This window comes from Lithobates pipiens, unplaced genomic scaffold (assembly GCF_037356315.1).
Source record: "Lithobates pipiens isolate NorthernLeopardFrog02 unplaced genomic scaffold, aLitPip1_a1.2 Scaffold_8, whole genome shotgun sequence".
NCBI classification, from domain to species: Eukaryota; Metazoa; Chordata; class Amphibia; order Anura; family Ranidae; genus Lithobates; species Lithobates pipiens.
Window position 1 is genome coordinate 545,945,154 of NW_027507903.1, and position 20,409 is coordinate 545,965,562.

The following is a 20,409-nucleotide window of genomic DNA, read 5'->3' on the forward strand; positions in this document are numbered from 1 at the left end:
ATCAGAGGAAATGGCTTAGTATTTTGGACAGCTATTTTATCTAAAGGAAATTCCCAAAACATGTCCTGTTGGGGATACTTGAAGACTGAGGTTGAGAACCACTGCCATGAGATATGTAGTCCTTAGAAATTGACAGTAAACAGGAGAGGAGGAGCTGTAAAGCATTAACGGAATCCCAGACGTTGTGGAAAGAAATGGCCAGCAGACAGGCACAACATGAAGGGGGATTTTTCAATTAAGCTTATATTGATTTCTCAAAATTAACAATTATTTGTACTAAACAAAAAAGTGTGTGCTGTGACCCTAGATCTCCTTTAAAACCAAACACCAAACCAATTTTTGCTGCAACATTCAATTTCAATCCAGAAAGTTTCTGTACTTATTTCTTATTTCAGGTCATCCTGGACCCCCCCACATCCAGTGTGACTGGACAGTGAAAAGAGAAGCAGCACTGTGATTAGCTCATCTCTCTCAGCTGATTGGCTCCTTGTGCTGTTTCTTCCTCTCATACCCCAGCCCTGCTGTATTGGGAGGCTCCAGGTACTTACACTGCTTGCAAATAAAAAGTAGATGTAGAAAATGTTTAAATTATTACAGAGCTGCCTTAATGCATGTCTTTTCTACCTTCCTGGAGTTCAGCTTCTGTAGAAGCTGGCAGCTGATGTTACAATAATCAGTAATAGTTTGCTTATTTTTAGTGACTCCCTTTAATTCATATAGAAGCAGGTAGATAACATTATTTCTACTTGTAATATTCATAAATGCAAGTCTTTGCAATACATCCCCTGGGGACTAAATCTTGTGAGAATTTGGTGCTTATAAATTCCTCCGTCAATGAGATGAATAGATCACATCAACCTTTCACTCTGCCAGGGAAGGAATAATGAACAAAAACTTGGCAGACAGATGTTTCCTATTATTAAACGTAGTTCTGTATTCTTTTTAGAGAGTATAGCTATAGCTGAAAATCTCATGTTTCACAGGTGAGTCAGAAATCCCTTTTAATAAAGACAAACATTACCAAAAAAAGACAAGAAAGCACAATGGAAATCGGTTAAATAGTAAACATGATCTAGGGGACATAAGGAGCCCCCTGAGAAATGGTTTTAGCAAAATAAACACAAATCGCTTCGGTATTAAATAATGACTGTTGCCAGGCCTCACCAAATCTAGTTAAAATGTGTTATAATACAAATAAATACAAGAAAAAAATATATAAATTGTTATTGTACAAAGTAAAAATATACAAAGACATTAAAATGTGAACATGTAGAAATATAATTAGGAGCTCATAAAAACTAGTACCATAAAGTAAAAGTTAAGGCGGGAGGTTTATTTCTTATTCTTTTTTAGCCCTCTGTGTCCCGTTGGGGAGATTTCCCCTCACTTCCCGTTAAATATCCAAATCAGGAATTTAGCTTAAAATACTGATTTTTGTGAAAAGTACCGTATTTATCGGTGTATAACACGCACCAGCGTATAATACGCACCCCAAGTTTAGAAGGGAATTTTAAGGAAAAAAACTTACATTTAATTGCCCATCAATGCAGCCCTGTCAGTGTCATTTGCAACCTTGCATTGCAGCCTTGTCAGTCATTCGCATCCTTGCATTGCAGCCTTGTCAGTGATTTGCAGCCTTGTCAGTGTCATTGCAAGCTTGCCGTTTAAAAATGGCACCACCGAGATACAGAGCAGATGTCCTGTGTATGTCGGCGGCTTTCGGCCGCACTCAGCCAAACAGTTCACAATCGGTGGGGGATCGGCATATAACACGCACATGATTTTTCCCTGATTTTAAAGGGGAAAAAGTGTGTGTTATACGCGGATAAATATGGTAAGTTCATTTGTTGTTAACAAATGTGATATTAAAGGGGTTGAAAATCTTCACATTTTGTTTTTGTATGAGTCATACATTCGGTGGCTATGGGCGCCGAAAGCTGGACTTGGGAGCATGCCCGCAAGGTGACCCCCTCAGGAGAACGCTTCTCCTAGGGAGTTATCTGATGTGGGGAGGAGCCGCAAGAGCCACCAGGGTACCCTAGAGGACGAGGTTAGGGGCCACTCTGTGCAAAACAAGCTGCACAGTGGAGGCAATTATGATATGTTTGTTATTTAGAAAAAATAAGTCAAAAAAATAAGTCAATAAGTAATTTGACTGCCAGCGGTCGGCAAGCAGTTAAGGGAAAGTTATAACACCTGTCAAACTTGTCATTGTTGCTTGCATCCTCATTTGGGGAGATTTGTATTTCTTGTGTGGTCAGCAAGACAGTAAAAGGAAATATCCCAAGCAGGGACATTAAAAATAAAAAAGATCCAACAATGGTTCTAACCCTTCCTCACGCTCCCCCAAAAAATACCATTTGGGTGGAGCTGGTCTTTAAAGAGATACTGGGGTTGATTTACTAATGGCAAATAGACTGTGCAATTTGCAAAATGCAGTTACACTTAGAAAGTGCAATTGCTCCAGAGCTTAGTAAATGAGGTAAAGTTGCACTTTACAAAGAATACCCAATCAAATGCAAGGAGAATTAAAAAAACAGCATTTTTGTTTGCACATAATTGGATGGTGGAAGTCAGCAGAGCGTCTACTGATTTGCTAAGCTCTAGAGCAACTGCACAGTCTATTTGCTTTTAGTAAATCAACTCCATAGCTTATTCATTCATAGATCACTGTAAAATAAATAATGTGACTGTGCAGATGGAGCCGTTTTTACAATGGGACCATGGCTGTGGGGAGAACAACCCCTGTGACAGAGAAGGGGGATGAGGAGGGTAAGTGAAAATGTTAAATGCTACATCATAAATATGGCCAGAAGGATAACTTGGCCTTTAGATTTTGCAATTTGTTTTTTTTGTATAAACCCATTCCTGATAATAACTAATAATATTTCATGTATTTCTCAGTCAATGGAAATGTAGACCATTATGACTCCGGTGGATGAAATGAATTATGGAAACCATAGCAGGTTAATTGAATTTTTCATTATAGGGTTTTCTGACTTCCCAAACCTAAAAACTCCCTTGGTATTGTGTTTCCTCTGTGTTTATATATTCACATTTGCTGGAAATTCAATTCTTACCATCTTAATAAGTTGGAGCCCCTCACTTAGCAGCCCCATGTACTTCTTCTTGTGTAACCTCTCATCCCTTGATGTTCTATATACATCTACTACTTGCCCACATCTGATTGGTATCTCTATCACCCAGGAAGGGCAAATTTCTTTTGTGGGATGTATGGTTCAGCTTTACTTCTTTATTGCCTTTGGAAGTACTGAATATTTCCTATTAACTGTGATGTCTTTTGATCGTTATGTGGCCATATGCAAACCTTTACATTACACCCTAATGATGAACAAGCAGGTATGTTTGTATGGAGCTATGGGTTCCTGGCTGGGTGGCTTAATGGCTTCAATCCCAATCACAACTGTTGCAAGCACGTTAGATTATTGTAACTCCAACATCGTCAATCACTTCTTTTGTGATATAACCGCCCTTATAAACCTGGCATGCAGCAATGCAACAATTATACATACTATTATTCTTATTCAAGGAGTGTTGCTGGTAATGACATCATTTTTTCTCACTCTGGTATCTTATATTAATATTGTATGGAGAATAATATTGATCCAGACATCAAAGGGAAAATACAAGACATTCTCTACTTGTGCTTCTCACCTCACCACTGTGAGCTTTTTCTATATTATTGTGTTTGTACTGTACATGAGACCGTCATCAGCAGTTTCACTGAGACAGGGCAAAATACTAACTGCACTCTATATGTACGCTATCCCAATGCTTAACCCCATAGTGTATAGTTTTCGAAATAAAAATGTCAAAATGGCTTTAAAACAATTCATCAAGATAGGCCATTATTAGAAAATTAGAATTTTAGAAAATCTGCATTTTAAAGATACGCCATTATTAGTAGAAGATATATTATTAGTAATGTGGGATCTAATGCCTCGTTTCCACTGAGCGGATCGGCTTGGTACGCTATTTTGAGTGTTTCCATTATGAAAGCAGCCCATACAACCGAACTATACTGCACCACTCAGGGTCCTGCTTCAGATGTGGGGCCATAGAAAATGGTCCAGTACGGTTAGGGCAGAGCTACAATACATTCCACTGCTTGGCGGACAGAAAAACATCTGCCAATTAGTGTGAGGCCACGCTAGGCATTTTTTCTAAACCCTGTATGGCCCCTGGTGGTCCGACTTGCAGGGGAAATGCTCACCTGAATAGGCTGGACCATTCGAACCCTTCCAAACTGTACCGACCCAAACCGATCCACTCAGTGGAAACGAGGCATAAGTATGATAAAAATAAGAACTTTTGGGATTATTGTCGATTTTTTTATTATTGCCAAATATGGCTCTAAAATGCTGTCTTTTGTTTGTCTAAAGACATGCGAGTCAAACACTGACATCTTGAATATATATTAGTTTTGAAAAATATATTAAAATATACAAAAGGGTAGAAAAGTTTAAACTTTTTTTGGTTAATTTAGATAAGACAGTGAGGGGTTATAACTCTTGTCAGGTTTTCATTGGTGTCTGTGCTCTAATTAGGGATATTAACTCTCTCGATGTGTAAGGGGGAACCAGCTTATTTATACATGGCTGATACGCTCAGCTAGGCTCTGTCTCTACATATAGGGTTGAAGGGTGTCACAAGTTCACACCAAACAACATACTGTCATGTGCATGGGTTGTTGATCCTAGACCTCTTCTCATCCTGCTGGTCACCTTCACACCTGGAGTAGTTGGACAAATAGGCCTATGTTTGACAAGTGGTCTAGACAGAAGCCTAACTTGTTCACCCGGGGCCCATATAACATGGGGGTCTGAGCCACCTAACACATGCTTGCAATAACACTTCATTACTTGCTTTGACAGGCATAACAAAACAGTTTATATACATGTTTTAGATATTCTAAATGATAGCTCTCAACGGGTACCTTTAATTATGTCAGTGTTATACAGACAGTCTTGTAAGAAGAGTGCAGCAATTGGACCCAAGAAAAAAACTTATAATAGATTTCCACCCAACATAGGCATGCAGTTTACCAACCACCCCTCCCCTGGAGGGGAGAGATCACGGGCGTCTTCTCTAGAACCTCTCCTCAGAAATCCATTGAATTCAGCCCTCTAAACACTGGCTCCCCCCACCTTATAAAGTCCAGTAAGCATCACTAACAGGAGAAGCAACCTAATAAGAACAACTACCTGCCTATGTATGCATTTTGGTGACCACAGTCGCAAGGACTGAAAGTAAGTGAAGATCCAAAATTTTGAACAGCAGTAGAGGGGAAATCTGTCATTGGGGACAATTGTCCCAGAATAAAAAAAAAAAAAACCTGTCTATGGGGGCATTTCCCTCACTTTAAAATGTTTTTATCTTACTCCCTGTTATGTATAAAAAAAAGAAAGTGTAGGGGAAAAATTACAGGTGTTTTAGGCATTACCTAATCTATTCAAAATAAAAGAAAGTGTTAGCTTTAGGTACTTTAACCATTCTGTTTACTGAAGTTATCTACTACAAGATTGTAGGATTAGTTGGTAGTAAGGAAAATGAGGGATACCATAATTATAAATGGTACTACTAGGCATAATAACTGTTTGGTACTTTCAGCAAGGAAATAATATGCCTCCATTTCAATAAAATTGTGACCGATGTGGATGATTGTATTCTGTTTTCTGGTATATGATAAAAAATAAAACCTTTGTTGGAGATATTCATTACTTCGTAATAACATTTATGTATCTGAAGGACAACCATGGGAGCAGCATCTGCGCCCCTGTTCAATGTATCAAATCAAAAGCTATACGAGATTGTACTTACAATAATTATATATATATATATATATATATATATATATATATATATATATATATATATATACATACATATATATATATATATATACACATATATATATATATATATATATACATATATATATATATATATACACATATATATATATATACACATATATATATATATATATATATATATATATATATATATATATATATACACACACATACATACACACATACACATATATACACACTGTTGGGTGAACAAGTATTTGATACACTGCCAATTTTGCAGGCTTTCCTACTTAAAAAGCATATAGAGGTCTGTAATTTTTATCATAGGTACTCTTCAACTGCAAGAGACAGAATCTAAAAACAAAAATCCAGAAAAATCACATTGTATGATTTTTACAAAATGTATTTGCATTTTATTGCATGACATAAGTATTTGATCACCTACCAAACAGTAAGAATTCCAGCTCTCACAGACCTGTTATTTTTTCTTTAAGAAGCCCTCCTGTTCTCCACTCATTACCTGTATTAACTGCACCTGTTTGAACTCATTACCTGTATAAAAGACACTTGTCCACATACTCAATCAAACAGACTCCAACCTCTCCACAATGGGCAAGACTAGAGAGCTGTGTAAGGACATCAAGGATAAAACTGTAGACGTGCACAAGGCTGGGATGGGCTACAGGACAATAGGCAAGCAGCTAGTGAGAAGGCAACTGTTAGTGCAATTATTAGAAAATGGAAGAAGCTCAAGATGGTCAATCTCCCTCAGTCTGGGGCTCCATGCAAGATCTCACCTTGTGGGGCATCAATGATCCATAGGAAGGTGTGGGATCAGCCCAGAACTACACGGCAGGACCTGATCTTTGACCTGAAGAGAGCTGGGACCACAGTCTTAAAGAAAACCATTAGTAACACACTACGCCATCATGGATTAAAATCCTACAGTGCACGCAAGGTCCCCCTGCTCAAGCCAGTGCATGCCCAGGCCTGCCAATGACTATCTGGATGATCCAGAGGAGGAATGGGAAAAGGTCATGTGGTCTGATGAGACAAAAATAGAGCTTTTTGGTCTAAACTCCACTCGCCATTTTTGGAGGAAGAAGGATGAGTCCAACCCCAAGAACAACATCCCAACCATGAAGCATGGAGGTGGAAACATCATTCATTGGGGCTGCTTTTCTGCAAAGGGGACAGGACAACTGCACCATATTGAGGGGAGGATGGATGGGGCCATGTATCGTGAGATCTTAGCCAACAACCTCCTTCCCTCAGTAAGAACATTGAAGATGGGTCGTGGCTAGGTCTTCCAGCATGACAACGACCCGAAACACACAGCCAGGGCAACTAAGGAGTGGCTCTATAAGAAGCATCTCAAGGTCCTGGAGTGCCCTAGCGAGTCTCCAGACCTGAACCCAATAGATAATCTTTGGAGGGAGCTGAAAGTCCATATTGCCCAGCGACAGCACCAAAACTTGAAGGATCTGGAGGTCTGTATGGAGGAGTGGGCCAAAATCCCTGCTGCAGTGTATGCAAACCTGGTCAAGAACTACAGGAAACCTATGAGCTCTGTAATTGCAAACAAAGGTTTCTGTACCAAATATTAAGTTCTGCTTTTCTGATGTATCAAATACTTATGTCATGCAATAAAATGAAAATGAATTACTTAAAAATCATACAATGTGATTTTCTGGATTTTTGTTTTAGAGTCCGTCTCTCACAGTTGAAGAGTACCTATGATAAAAGTTACAGACCTCTACATGCTTTGTAAGTAGGAAAACCTACAAAATCAGCAGTGTATCAAATACTTGTTCTCTCCACTGTATATACATCCAACATAATACTTTTTATTCAAATAATTATTACACAAATTAAATCCATCCACTATAAATAAAAAAGATATACAAAGTGTTTTGTTTCAAATGTCAACATTACTAAACAAATTATATTAAAATGCATCATCTTGTGTTGTTCAGAGTCACATCACTTATACATTGTGTGACATAATGTATGTTGTTCATATTAAGTCCCGAGATATTCATTTGTCCGTTTTCAGGTAAGTAAATATGATTTCTCTTTGCCAGAAAATCCACTTTGTCCTCTATCGGGAAAAATGAAAATCATTGAAAATCCCAATTTCAGTTTGGAACCCATAAGCAGGAGCTTATACTTATCATCACTTACTAGTTAATCCAAAGTAGGTGAATAGGCCAGATTGCTGGGTGATTTGATTCCAAGATCTCAAAGTCTCCAGAAGTCTAAGCGTCTCCCGCATTTTCTCTCTGATAACCATAAGACGTTTTGTTGCCATTTTCAGGTTTTCCTTCCTCAAAATAAGTGAAAAAAAAGAAAAGGAAAATGGCAAGTAGTTCTGAAACATATTATATGAACATTTTTTAATCACAGCCGCTTTTCACTTTATAAGGGTATATAAAAACTGTTGATTTATTAGAGACAGTTGTAGGGGGTAGAAAGTAGTTTTATCCCACTAGAGAGTCACTTATTGCAAACCATTGACTATAAATCAATAATACGCACTCTCGCCCTCATGCCTGTGTATCACTACTGCGCTTTTATACAAACCCCAAAAAACTCCTGCTGCCACTCTAAATAGACAAAATAGTGTACAATATTCCTAATAAACAGTATTTAGCGCTTCTTAATCCACACTATGTGAGTATAACCAATAACACACAATGTGAACACTAACGTATCAAATAAATTAACACAAGTAACAAAAGTGTTCTGTGAAATGTAACAAATCAGTCTATAAGTGAAACCACCCTGTGAAATAAGTGACTTCAAAAGTAAATAAATAAAGTGTCCAAATTAGATAACATCAACAGAAAATGTCCACTTCCTAAAAAACGTTCATAACAATATGTCTTTTGAATTAGACACGTGGAGCTTTTAAAAGAGGTTAATCCGAGAAATGTGCATCTATCTCTAATTGGAATCTGAAGGTCTCTGTTTTTCACCCCCATGAAAAGAGGGTTAACCACTTTCAGACCGGACCATTTTGCTGGTAAATGACCAGAGGTCTTTTTACACTTTGGCACTGCGCTGCTTTAACTGGTAATTGCGCGGTCATGCAATGTTGTACCCAAACAAAATTTGCGTCCTTTTCTTCCCACAAATAGAGCTTTCTTTTGATGGTATTTGATTGCCTCTGCGATTTTTATTTTTTGCGATATAAACGTAAAAAGACCGCAAATTTTGAAAAAAAATGATATTTTCTACTTTTTGTTATTAGAAAAATCCAATAAACTCAATTTTAGTCATACATTTAGGACAAAATGTATTCAGCCACATGTCTTTGGTAAAAAAAAAGTCAATAATTGTATATTTATTGGTTTGCGCAAAAGTTGTCACATCTACAAACTAAGGTACGTTTTCTGGAATTTACGCAGCTTTTAGTTTACGACTGCCTATCTCATTTCTTGAGGTGCTAAAATGACAGGGCAGTACAAAACCCCCCCAAATGACCCCATTTTGGAAAGTAGACCCCCTAAGGAAATTGATAAGAGGCATGTTGAGCCCATTGAATATTTTATTTTTTTGCCTCAAGCGATTGAATAATGACAAAAAAAAAATTTTTTTTTTTTTTTTACACAAAGTTGTCACTAAATGATATATTGCTCACACATGCTATGGGCGTATGTGAAATGACACCCCAAAATAAATTCTGCTGCTTCTCCTGAGTACGGGGATACCACATATGTGGGACTTTTTGGGAGCCTAGCCGCGTACAGGGCCCCGAAAACCAAGCACCGCCTTCAGGCTTTCTAAGGGCGTCAATTTTTGATTTCACGCCTCACTACCTATTACAGTTTTGAAGGCCATAAAATGCCAAGATGGCACAAAACCCCCACAAATGACCCCATTTTAGAAAGTAGACACCCCAAGCTATTTGCTGAGAGGCATGTTGAGTCCATGGAATATTTTATATTTTGCCACAAGTTGCGGGAAAATTACAAACTTTTTTTTTTTTTTTTTTTTTTTCACAAAGTTGTCACTAAATGATATATTGCTCATGCATGCCATGGGCATATGTGAAATGACACCCCAAAATAAATTCTGCTGCTTCTCCTGAGTACGGGGATACCACATATGTGGGACTTTTTGGGAGCCTAGCCGCGTACGGGGCCCCGAAAACCAAGCACCGCCTTCAGGCTTTCTAAGGGCGTAATTTTTTGAGTTCACTTCTCACTACCTATTACAGTTTTGAAGGCCATAAAATGCCAAGATGGCACAAAACCCCCACAAATGACCCCATTTTAGAAAGTAGACACCCCAAGCTATTTGCTGAGAGGCATGTTGAGTCCATGGAATATTTTATATTTTGCCACAAGTTGCGGGAAAATTACAAACTTTTTTTTTTTTCACAAAGTTGTCACTAAATGATATATTGCTCACGCATGCCATGGGCATATGTGAAATGACACCCCAAAATAAATTCTGCTGCTTCTCCTGAGTACGGGGATACCACATATGTGGGACTTTTTGGGAGCCTAGCCGCGTACGGGGCCCCAAAAACCAAGCACCGCCTTCAGGCTTTCTAAGGGCGTTACAGTTTTGAAGGCCATAAAATGCCAAGATGGCACAAACCCCCCCCCCCCAAATGACCCCATTTTAGAAAGTAGACACCCCTAAATTTAGGGGTACACTAGTGAGACTAGGTAATAAATGGCGGGTGCCCTGAAACTATAAAAAAATAACTAACCAACCAGCGTCACCTGTAACAGTTATATGGTGATCACTGGTGAAAGGGTTAACTAGGGGGCAATCAGGGGGCTTTATGCGGTAGTATATGGGGGTCCCTGGCGCTATAAAAAGCTGCGGCGAACCTAAATACCTACCTGCCTAACTAGCGTCACCTGTGACACTAATACAGCGATCAGAAAAACGATCGCTTATTAGGCTGGGTTCACACTGGAGCGATGCGGGAACGCCACGAATGCGCGGCGGGTTCCCGCATCGCATGCCTCCCGGCGGCAGTTCACACTGCCCTATGCGAACTGCTGGGAGTGTCAGTGAAATGTTAATGACACCCCCAGATCAGTTCGCATATCGCAGTGCGATCTGCAAACTTGGATCGCATGGTGTGAACACCCATGCGATCCGATTCTGCTGCGGACCAAAAAAAGGGTCCCGTGCGAGTTTGCGGCGGGTGCGACACGAATTCAGCCATACTATCTGTATAGCTGAACTCGAATCGCACAGAGATCGGATGTGATTTGCACTGCAGTGCGGTGCGAATCACATCCGTTCTCATAAACCGCTGCAATGTGAACCCAGCCTTAGTGACACTGGCGACGGGGGGTGATCACGGGGTTAAACCTTTATTGGGGGGGTTAGGGGGGTACCTTAGAACTAAAGGGGGCTAACCCTAACTGCCCTAACAGTTATTAGTCACAAATGACACCTGCCGGGTGATCAGGGGGTTAAACCTTTATTAGGTAATAAATGGCGGGTGCCCTGAAACTATAAAAAAATAACTAACCAACCAGCGTCACCTGTAACAGTTATATGGTGATCACTGGTGAAAGGGTTAACTAGGGGGCAATCAGGGGGCTTTATGCGGTAGTATATGGGGGTCCCTAGCGCTATAAAAAGCTGCGGCGAACCTAAATACCTACCTGCCTAACTAGCGTCACCTGTGACACTAATACGGCGATCAGAAAAATGATCGCTTATTAGGCTGGGTTCACACTGGAGCGATGCGGAAACGCCGCGAATCCGCGGCGGGTTCCCGCATCGCATGCCTCCCGGCGGCAGTTCACACTGCCCTATGCGAACTGCTGGGAGTGTCAGTGAAATGTTACTGACACCCCCAGATCAGTTCGCATATCGCAGTGCGATCTGCAAACTCGGATCGCATGGTGTGAACACCCATGCGATCCGATTCTGCTGCGGGCCAAAAAAAGGGTCCCGTGCGAATTTGCGGCGGGTGCGGCGGGTGTGGCGGGTGCGGCGGGTGCGGCGAATGGCTGAACTCGAATCGCACAGAGATCGGATGTGATTTGCACTGCAGTGCGGTGCGAATCACATTCGTTCTCATAAACCGCTGCAATGTGAACCCAGCCTTAGTGACACTGGCGACGGGGGGTGATCACGGGGTTAAACCTTTATTGGGGGGGTTAGGGGGGTACATTAGAACTAAAGGGGGCTAACCCTAACTGCCCTAACAGTTATTACAGTCACAAATGACACCAATGCAAAAAAAAAAAAAAAAAAAAAAAATGACATTGGTGTCACTGTGACTGGGGGGCAGGGGTAATTGGGGGGGTGATCGGGGGGTAAAGGGGGGGTGTGAGTGTGCCTGGCATGTTCTACTGTGTGTGGAATGTGTTGGTGCAACTCACTGATCCGCTCTCCTCCGTGTCGGAACGAAAAATACCGACACGGAGGAGAGAATACATCACTTCCTCTCCTGTGTTTACATTACAGGAGAGGAAGTGATGTCACCGGGGATTTCCATTCGTCGGGAGCGATCGCGAGGGGGTGGCCATGAATGAATGGCCGTCCCCTCGTCCGGGATCGCTCCCGAACGAAAACCGACCGCCGCAGGCACCGGGCGGGGGCCCGATCGGGCCCCCGACCCGCGGGAGGCAAAGGACGTACATATATGTGCTTATGCCTGCCCGTGCCATTCTGATGACGTAGATCGGCGTGAGGCGGTCGGCAAGTGGTTAAAGCGCTTTTAGCCAAGCACGAGAGTGTAAGGCACAGGCAGCGGGTGAGTGTGAGAGCATAAGGGGATTGGAGTCACAGACACGGCGGTGTGGTGGAGGAGTGTAACTGGAAATGCTGTGTGGACCATCACTATGAGTTATTCACTGGTCACCATCTAATGTGCATATTGTTTTTTTTTTTTTTTTAGGAAGTGGACATTTTCTGTTGGTGTTATCTAATTTGGACACTTTATTTATTTACTTTGAAGTCACTTATTTCACAGGGTGGTTTCACTTACAGACTGATTTGTTACATTTCACAGAACACTTTTGTTACTTGTGTTAATTTATTTGATACATTAGTGTTCACATTGTGTGTTATTGGTTATACTCACATAGAATTTAGCGCTGCTTATTCCACACCGTTTATTAGGAATATTGTACACTAAACTGTTGACTAACTAGGTTAGCTCCTCCTTTCATAATTTTCCTTCATAATAGTAACCCCCTGTTAATAAATAAAAAAAAAAAAATGAACTACCAACCAACCAGTTGTAATAGCCTAACCATGAAAAAATCCTTAAAAAATAAATAAAAAATCTATGTGTAAAAAAATAAAAAGGATTACAGATAAAATAGTCAGTGTTATTGGAGTGTGTCTTCATTGTTTAGCTGGTTACAACAAGCAGGGCAAAGGACAGCCAACACATTTCGGGGCCACACAATCCCCCTTCATACAGTAGCACCTATTTCCTAGTCTTCACAAAAGCTGAAGGCTTCTAAGGGCTGGGATAAGGTAAGACGCTTGTCTCGTGATCGAAGGCACCATACAAACTCACCATTCTTCGTAAAGAGTTGGATTATTAAGAACTGTTGCTACCACTCGTGTTCCAGTAGCTGGCGATGATGACCATTTTCTAAGCACAAGACATTCCAACTGGGAGCGAACACTGATCAAAGCTCCATTATTTCTCATAACCACTAGCAGGCACCCAACACTTTCACCTGCAGGAGAGACAAGAATCAGTAACAGAAACATATAAATGTAACATCTGGATCTAGGACAAGAATTGTTAAAGTGTATACAAACCTAGAATTTTTTTTTTTTTAAACTTGTTGGGGGGGGGGGGGGGGGTGTTTAGAAACCCTGTCAGCTTTTGTTGCTGCCTGTGTTCCCACTGAGGAGATTCATCCTTTCTGCACAGAAAACTATGGCAAATCCAAAATAATATGGTTCCTGACAGAACTGGAGGTAAGAATATCATTTTTTAGTGGGGAACCCCGATTCTAGTAATGACTGTCTAAAAGGAGATTTCTCCTCACTTTAGAAAAACTTCTATGTGACCTTCCATTGTGTCTCAGGGACAGGAAGTGAAGGCAAATTGCAATGGGACACAGCAAAGAGAAAACATTATTAAAAACATCCGTAGTGTCCCTAAATATGTATAATGTCACATAAACAAACCATGTGGTTATACTTTACAATCCAAAATGATATATATTATTTAATAAAATATAACCATGTATAGCATTAAAGGTAAAATTACTCAGCAGTTGCATATAGTCACAATCCACATGGAAAAATAAACAGCACAAATCAAAAATCTAAACCTTTATAAGTATAATATATTTTAAATATAATTTTATTTTCGTGTGACAACAATGAAGAAATTACACTTTGCTACAATGTAAAGTAGTGAGTGTACAGCTTGAGTAACAGTGTACATTTGTTGTCCCCTCAAAATAACTCAATACAAAGCAATTAATGTCTAAACCACTGGCAACAAAAGTGAGTACACCCCTAAGTAAAAATGTCCAAATTGGGCCCAAAGTGTCAATATTTTGTGTGGCCACCATTATTTTCCAGCACTGCCTTAACCTCCTTGGGCATGGAGTTCACCAGAGCTCCACGGGTTGCAACTGGATTCCTCTTCCACTCCTCCGTGACGACATCACAGAGCTGGTGGATGTTAGAGACCTTGTGCTCCTCCACCTTCTGTTTGAGAATGACCCACAGATGCTCAGTAGGGTTTAGGTCTGTGGAGACATGCTTGGCCAGTCCACCACGTTAACCTTCAGCTTCTTTGGCAAGGCAGTGGTCATCTTGCAGGTGTGTTTGGGGTCGTTATGTTGGAATAATGCCCTGCGGACCAGCCTCCGAAGGGAGGAGAGGAGATCATTTTCTGCTTCAGTATGGCACAGCACATGTTGGCATTCATGGTTCAATGAACTGTAGCTCTCCAATGCCAGCAGCACTCATGCAGCCCCAGACCATGACACTCCTACCACCATGCTTGAATGTAGGCAAGACACACTTGTCTTTGTACTCCTCACCTGGTTGCCGCCACACACGCTAAACACCATCTGAACCAAATAAGTTAATCCATGTCCTTAGTCTGCTTGCCTTCTGGGATGACAGCTATGCAGACCAATTTGATGCAGTGTGTGGCATATGGTTTGAACGCTGACAGGCTGACCCCTCCTCCACCCCACCCCTTCAACTTCTGCAGCAATGCTGGCAGCATTCGTACAGTGACCAGTTTGAGAGAGCGAGAGCACAAAATTTAACACACCTGCTCCCCATTCACACCTGAGATCTTGTAACACTAACGAGGCACGTGACACCGGGGAGGAAAAATGGCTAGTTATGCACAATTTGGACATTTTCGCTTAGGGGTGTACTCACTTTTGCTGCAATCGGTTTAGACAATGGCTGTGTGTTGAGTTATTTTGAGGGGACAGCAAATTTACACTGTTATCCAAGCTGTACACTCACTACTTTATATTTTAGCAAAGTGTAATTTCTTCAGTGTTGTCACAAGAAAAGATATAATAAAATACTTACAAAAATGTGGGGGGGGGGGGGGTACTCACTTTTGTGAGACACACAATTCATTCATTGAAAACTTATGGAAAGATACCCAATGTGCATAACATATAGCCACATAAAATCAGCAGGGTCTATATATACAGTATATGAATTTCATCAATAAATAAGCTCTCATGTTCATATGCAATCTAATCATAATCCACCACAAACTCTCACAAACCAATTGTGTTCTGTCCCACTTATATATGTATATAACTCATATGTATTTTTTTTGTGTGTGGAGTGTTGTATTGAACTGCATTAGGTCATTATTGTTCTGTAATATGTTGACCTCCAGTGGTGGTTTTGCAATCTTTTTAGAAGACTGGGTCCCCTATGGGATGAAAAAAAGTCTTAGTAAAAAGTTACATCCAAGTAAAATGAATAACTCCTCCCTAAATGAATGCATTAGGAGCAACTACAAGCAACTTTCTTGAGCTAAACGTGTTACATATAGCCATGCATGCCAGAATGAGAGCAATAATTCTTGGCCTATTATTCATGTTTAACTGATGACCTGTAGGAGCGTTTAAATCCTTGCCTATGGAAAATATTGGGGACCAAAATTTGTCACGGTTTCACAGGTGCAATTTTGATACGTTAGCACAATGTCATTTTTTATATTTGACCAAAAATGAGTAATTAATTGTGTTTGTGTGCCCTTAAATTAACTCCAATATATTTTTTACTGAAATGTTTTTCACAAACCATTTTGCTAATATCGTGTGTAGCGATGGTGGACTATAATCATAATACGGTATGTTTCCTCGTCATTCCCTGCCTGTAGTTGTGTCTCTTTAATGCTGGGCGACAGTGACTGTCATCATATTGGTGAGCCCAACCCAATGGATTGTTAGATTGGTAGCCTGACCAGTGGTTCCATTGCTAAACAATACACCGGGACTACACATCCCAGAGATCCTTGCTACCAGTCGAGGAGACTTCTGGGAAAGCCTATAAAGGAGGCCGGAGATTCGCCCCATGCTCTCTTTTTCCTGGGCCTTGCAGAATGCACACCTCTCTGTGACAGGGAGAGAGAGGTTGCGGCCTACCACGTGTTGTTCAAGTGATTCTAGCCTGGCCTTGGAAAGCCCAACTCTGCTTGCTGTTCATCAGACATCTACATGGCACCAACTCAGCAGCGCGACATCACGTTCATCCACACTCCCCACCCGTGGGTCATCGCTGGTGGTTCCATTGACGGACGTCTCTTCCCGGGTTGCTGTCTGCAAGTCATCTAATTTTGTTCACTTTACTGCAATTCTATTTGAACACTGTACATAGACACCTTTACCTACAACCATTTCAAGGAGTACCATTAGCCTGTTTAAGCCAGTCAATCTGTTAACCTCCCTGGCGGTATGATTATTTCAGATTTTTGGTGTTGAAAGCGGTACCATTATTTTGCATGGAAATTTGATGTTTTATTATTGTAGGCCTGGAATTCTTAGGAATAACTCACTTAAATCTGTCCAAACCAGAGTCTAGTAGACATCCCGGGTATGATAAAGTTTGAAAAACTAAATAATAAATTATAATATACTAAATAACTATAAAATAATTATACCAAATAATAATATAATAACAATAATAATTATTTAATAATGTAATCAAAAACACTGACATTTGTTCAGTTGCAGAATTGTCCCTGTCATTACTTTTCAGTGTTTGATGACGGATCTCCCCACAAATCGCTATCGCTTAATTCTGCAAGTGATTCTAATTTATTATCGCTGTTTTCTAGCTGATCTAAAACCCTTTTTGATGTAAAGGAACGGTTTTGGTTTCTATGGACAATCTCCAGTTTCCAGGCAGAAAGAACAGTATATATAATATAAAACTGCATGAAGAGCACTGGACAAATCACTACGGACAAAAGGGATATGAAATAATTTCATACAGTAATGTAATCTGTAAGATTACAGTGTACTGTATATATTGTGTGTGTTTCACTTTTTGAATTTGGCACTGTTCTCCATCCCTGTGCATTGCAACGCTCACAGGGAACAGAGCCCGACTCCGTGATGAATCGAGCGGCATGAGTCCCTGCATGAGTCGCTCACACTGCAGGGAGACATCGCAGGATCCATGGGACAAGGTAAGCAAGCTCTTCCTGGATCCTGAAATGCGATCGAGAGTCTAGCTCGGGGGTTACCGCTTTTGATTCTGAAATTACACCCCAAGCCAGAATACCGCCAGGGAGCTTAATGCATCACTGTGCCTTATTGGATATAATCTAATGAGCTCCAACTGCCGGTGAAGACTATCAGGCCTTCACCTTGGACATTGCTGTTGTTATTATTTAAAGGGCCCTATACTGTCTTTATTCTGAAAGGGAATAGAAAAAAAGAGGGTGGACCAGCCTCTCTATCTGAATTATGAGATGGATAACCTATATGGCATTCATTTCTTTCCCCACTTCCTGTTCTTCCATGTGTATCTGCTGAGTAGCATAGAGTAATGGCAGACTTGTCTGCTTTCTTCTCTATAAGAAGTCAACAAAATGGTGGATGCAATCCACGATGAGCAACGTCAATCCTGTGCGACAGCGGGCGCACAGGAAGTGACGGCTATACCGCACTTCCGATTTTTCAGAAAGTAAACAACATGGCGTGCATTCCAGACATTAGTCTGACCACCGTAATAACATAACCAGTGAGCCAATTACGACACCTAATGGCTATACATCTAAAATGTGAATCAGCATGCACGATTGGCAAGACCCAGACCCCGATAGGGCAAATATGATTTATATTATTATTTTTAGATGTCTCTTAAAACACCTCCATTGTTATAAACACTACATCTGTTCTTGCATTGGATATGGGGATCTGCAATGTTGAATTATGAGCATATGTAGAGTGTCAGTGTTCCTGAACTCTGGCTATACAGTGCAAATCTGGTACCTATTGTGTGTATATATATATATATATATATATATATATATATATATATATATATATATATATATATATATATATATATATATATATATATATATATATTATACATACACACACACACACACGTATGTATGTGGGTGGGGCACCGGACCCTCTCTGGGATGTACCCTATAGATGAGCAGATCTATATAAGTGTCAGGGCTGGGCTCAGCCCTTCCTTCTCTGAGCTGTCAACTAATTGCCAGTTCCTATCTCTCCACAGTTACTCACCTGTTGATCATATCCTGCTCGTCAGTTCTGCCTACTTAAGCCGTCCAGCCCTGATGATCTCTGCCTTCACCTTGGTGACATCTATAGAGACGCTCTCCTGTGTTCCTGTTAAAGACTTGCTTGGCTGACATTCCTTCTGGCTCCAGATCCTGCTTGCTGTTCTACTACCCTCATTTCTGGCTCCCTGACATTTTGGCTTGTCTGTCTATCCATTCTGGTTATTGAAATCTGGCTATGTTTTGACTACATTTACTCTATTTACCTTTTTTTTATGGTTATTAACCACTTAAGCCCCAGACCAATTTGCAGCCAAAGGACCAGGCCCTGTTTTGTGATTCGGCACTGCGTTGTTTTAACTGACAATTGCGCGGTGGTGCGACGTGGCTACCAAACAAAATTGGTGTCCTTTTTTCCCCACAAATAGAGCTTTCTTTTGGTGGTATTTGATCGCCTCTGCGGTTTCTATTTTTTGCGATATAAACAAAAATAAAGCGACAATTTTGAAAAAAAAATCAATATTTTTTACTTTTTGCAATAATAAATATAAACAAAAAAAAAACGCAATTAGCGATTATTGATTGAGTTGTAGCGTTTACAAAATAGGGGATAGTTTTATAGCATTTTTATTAATATTTTTTTTTTACTAGTAATGACGGCGATCAGCGATTTTTATTGTAACTGCGACATTATGGGGGACACATCAGACATTTTTGACACATTTTTGGGACCATTGTCATTTATACAGCAATCAGTGCTATTTAAATGCAAAAATAAAAAGGGAACAGACGATCGGTGACAGCCACACTAGGAAGCACGGGGAGAGGTTTGTTTACACAGACCTCTCCTCATTCTTCAGCTCTGTGACCCGATCGCGGGACACCAGTGGCGATCGGGTCCGCTGGTCCCACGGCCATGGTCACGGAGCTCAGGATCGGGTCGGGAGCGCGGCTCCGGCAGAGTGCTCCCGACCTATGGCTGGGCACTTAAAGAGCCACGTACAGGTACACGATTGTACCCAGCCGTGCCATTCTGCCGACGTATATCGGCGTGAGGCGGTCCTTAAGTGGTAAACAAGTGAGATTTAACTGTACTTCTGTCTCAGTCTGATTCATGGTTTCTGACAATAAGCAGCTAAAGGAGGTAGTACTGCTAGGCTCTGAGGAAGAAAATATCCCTTCAAAACATGTCAGCCAGCAGTGGTTTTTATGTCCTCTCGCTCATCATTTGGAGACTGCTACTATTGGACGGATTGCCATAAGTTAAAGGCATTTATATTGCGGTTCCTTTCACATGCTTGTGAGTAGTTTTTATTCTTTCCTTTAATAAACATATCAAAGGATAATGCACAAAGCTGGAGCACCCTCTTTTTTCTATTCCCTTTCTACTATTGGACGGATTGCCATAAGTTAAAGGCATTTATATTGCGGTTCCTTTCACATGCTTGTGAGTAGTTTTTATTCTTTCCTTTAATAAACATATCAAAGGATAATGCACAAAGCTGGAGCACCCTCTTTTTTCTATTCCCTTTCTGATTGCTAGGATACCCGTATCCCGGAAGGCAGCAAGGCCTGAGACGTTATCCTGAAATTTAGATCACCTGATCAACACACTTGTGCGCAAGAGTATTTGTTTACTGTCTTTATTCTGTCTGATCTCTCATTAGGATTCAAAGGTTGAATAGGCCTGCCCAGGGTTCCCCTTTAGAGTGTAATCAACTGCATTAAACAATTAACCCTTTATTGCAAAGGTCATGCTTCAAGTAGTATCTCATTGTACATACGTGTGTATTGTATTCTCCCACTGTTAAACTGTTCTTAAAGAAGAAGTAAACCCTGATGGGTCTACTTCCTCTTTGA

General features: G+C 40.6%; 2 protein-coding genes across 3 annotated transcripts in view; one reads left to right on the forward strand and one right to left on the reverse strand.

Annotated features, from left to right (window-relative positions):
- The first annotated feature begins 854 nt into the window (after positions 1–854).
- Positions 855–5,809, forward strand: LOC143960842 (olfactory receptor 5AR1-like). The gene is made up of 2 exons (XM_077469782.1): positions 855–983; positions 2,905–5,809. The coding sequence occupies exon 2, from the start codon at positions 2,926–2,928 to the stop codon at positions 3,874–3,876; it is 951 nt and encodes a 316-aa protein (XP_077325908.1). The 5' UTR covers positions 855–983; positions 2,905–2,925; the 3' UTR covers positions 3,877–5,809.
- Positions 5,810–7,626: 1,817 nt separating this feature from the next.
- Positions 7,627–20,409, reverse strand: part of LOC143960843 (aspartate aminotransferase, cytoplasmic-like) — a 91,855-nt gene continuing 79,072 nt past the window's right edge. For both annotated transcript variants that reach the window (XM_077469785.1, XM_077469784.1), the window contains 3 exons: positions 13,351–13,516; positions 8,022–8,164; positions 7,627–7,938 (listed from right to left, as the gene is read on the reverse strand). In XM_077469785.1, coding sequence (XP_077325911.1) covers positions 7,796–7,938; positions 8,022–8,164; positions 13,351–13,516 — 452 coding nt within the window. In that variant the 3' untranslated portion in view covers positions 7,627–7,795. The remainder of the gene's footprint in view (positions 7,939–8,021; positions 8,165–13,350; positions 13,517–20,409) is intronic.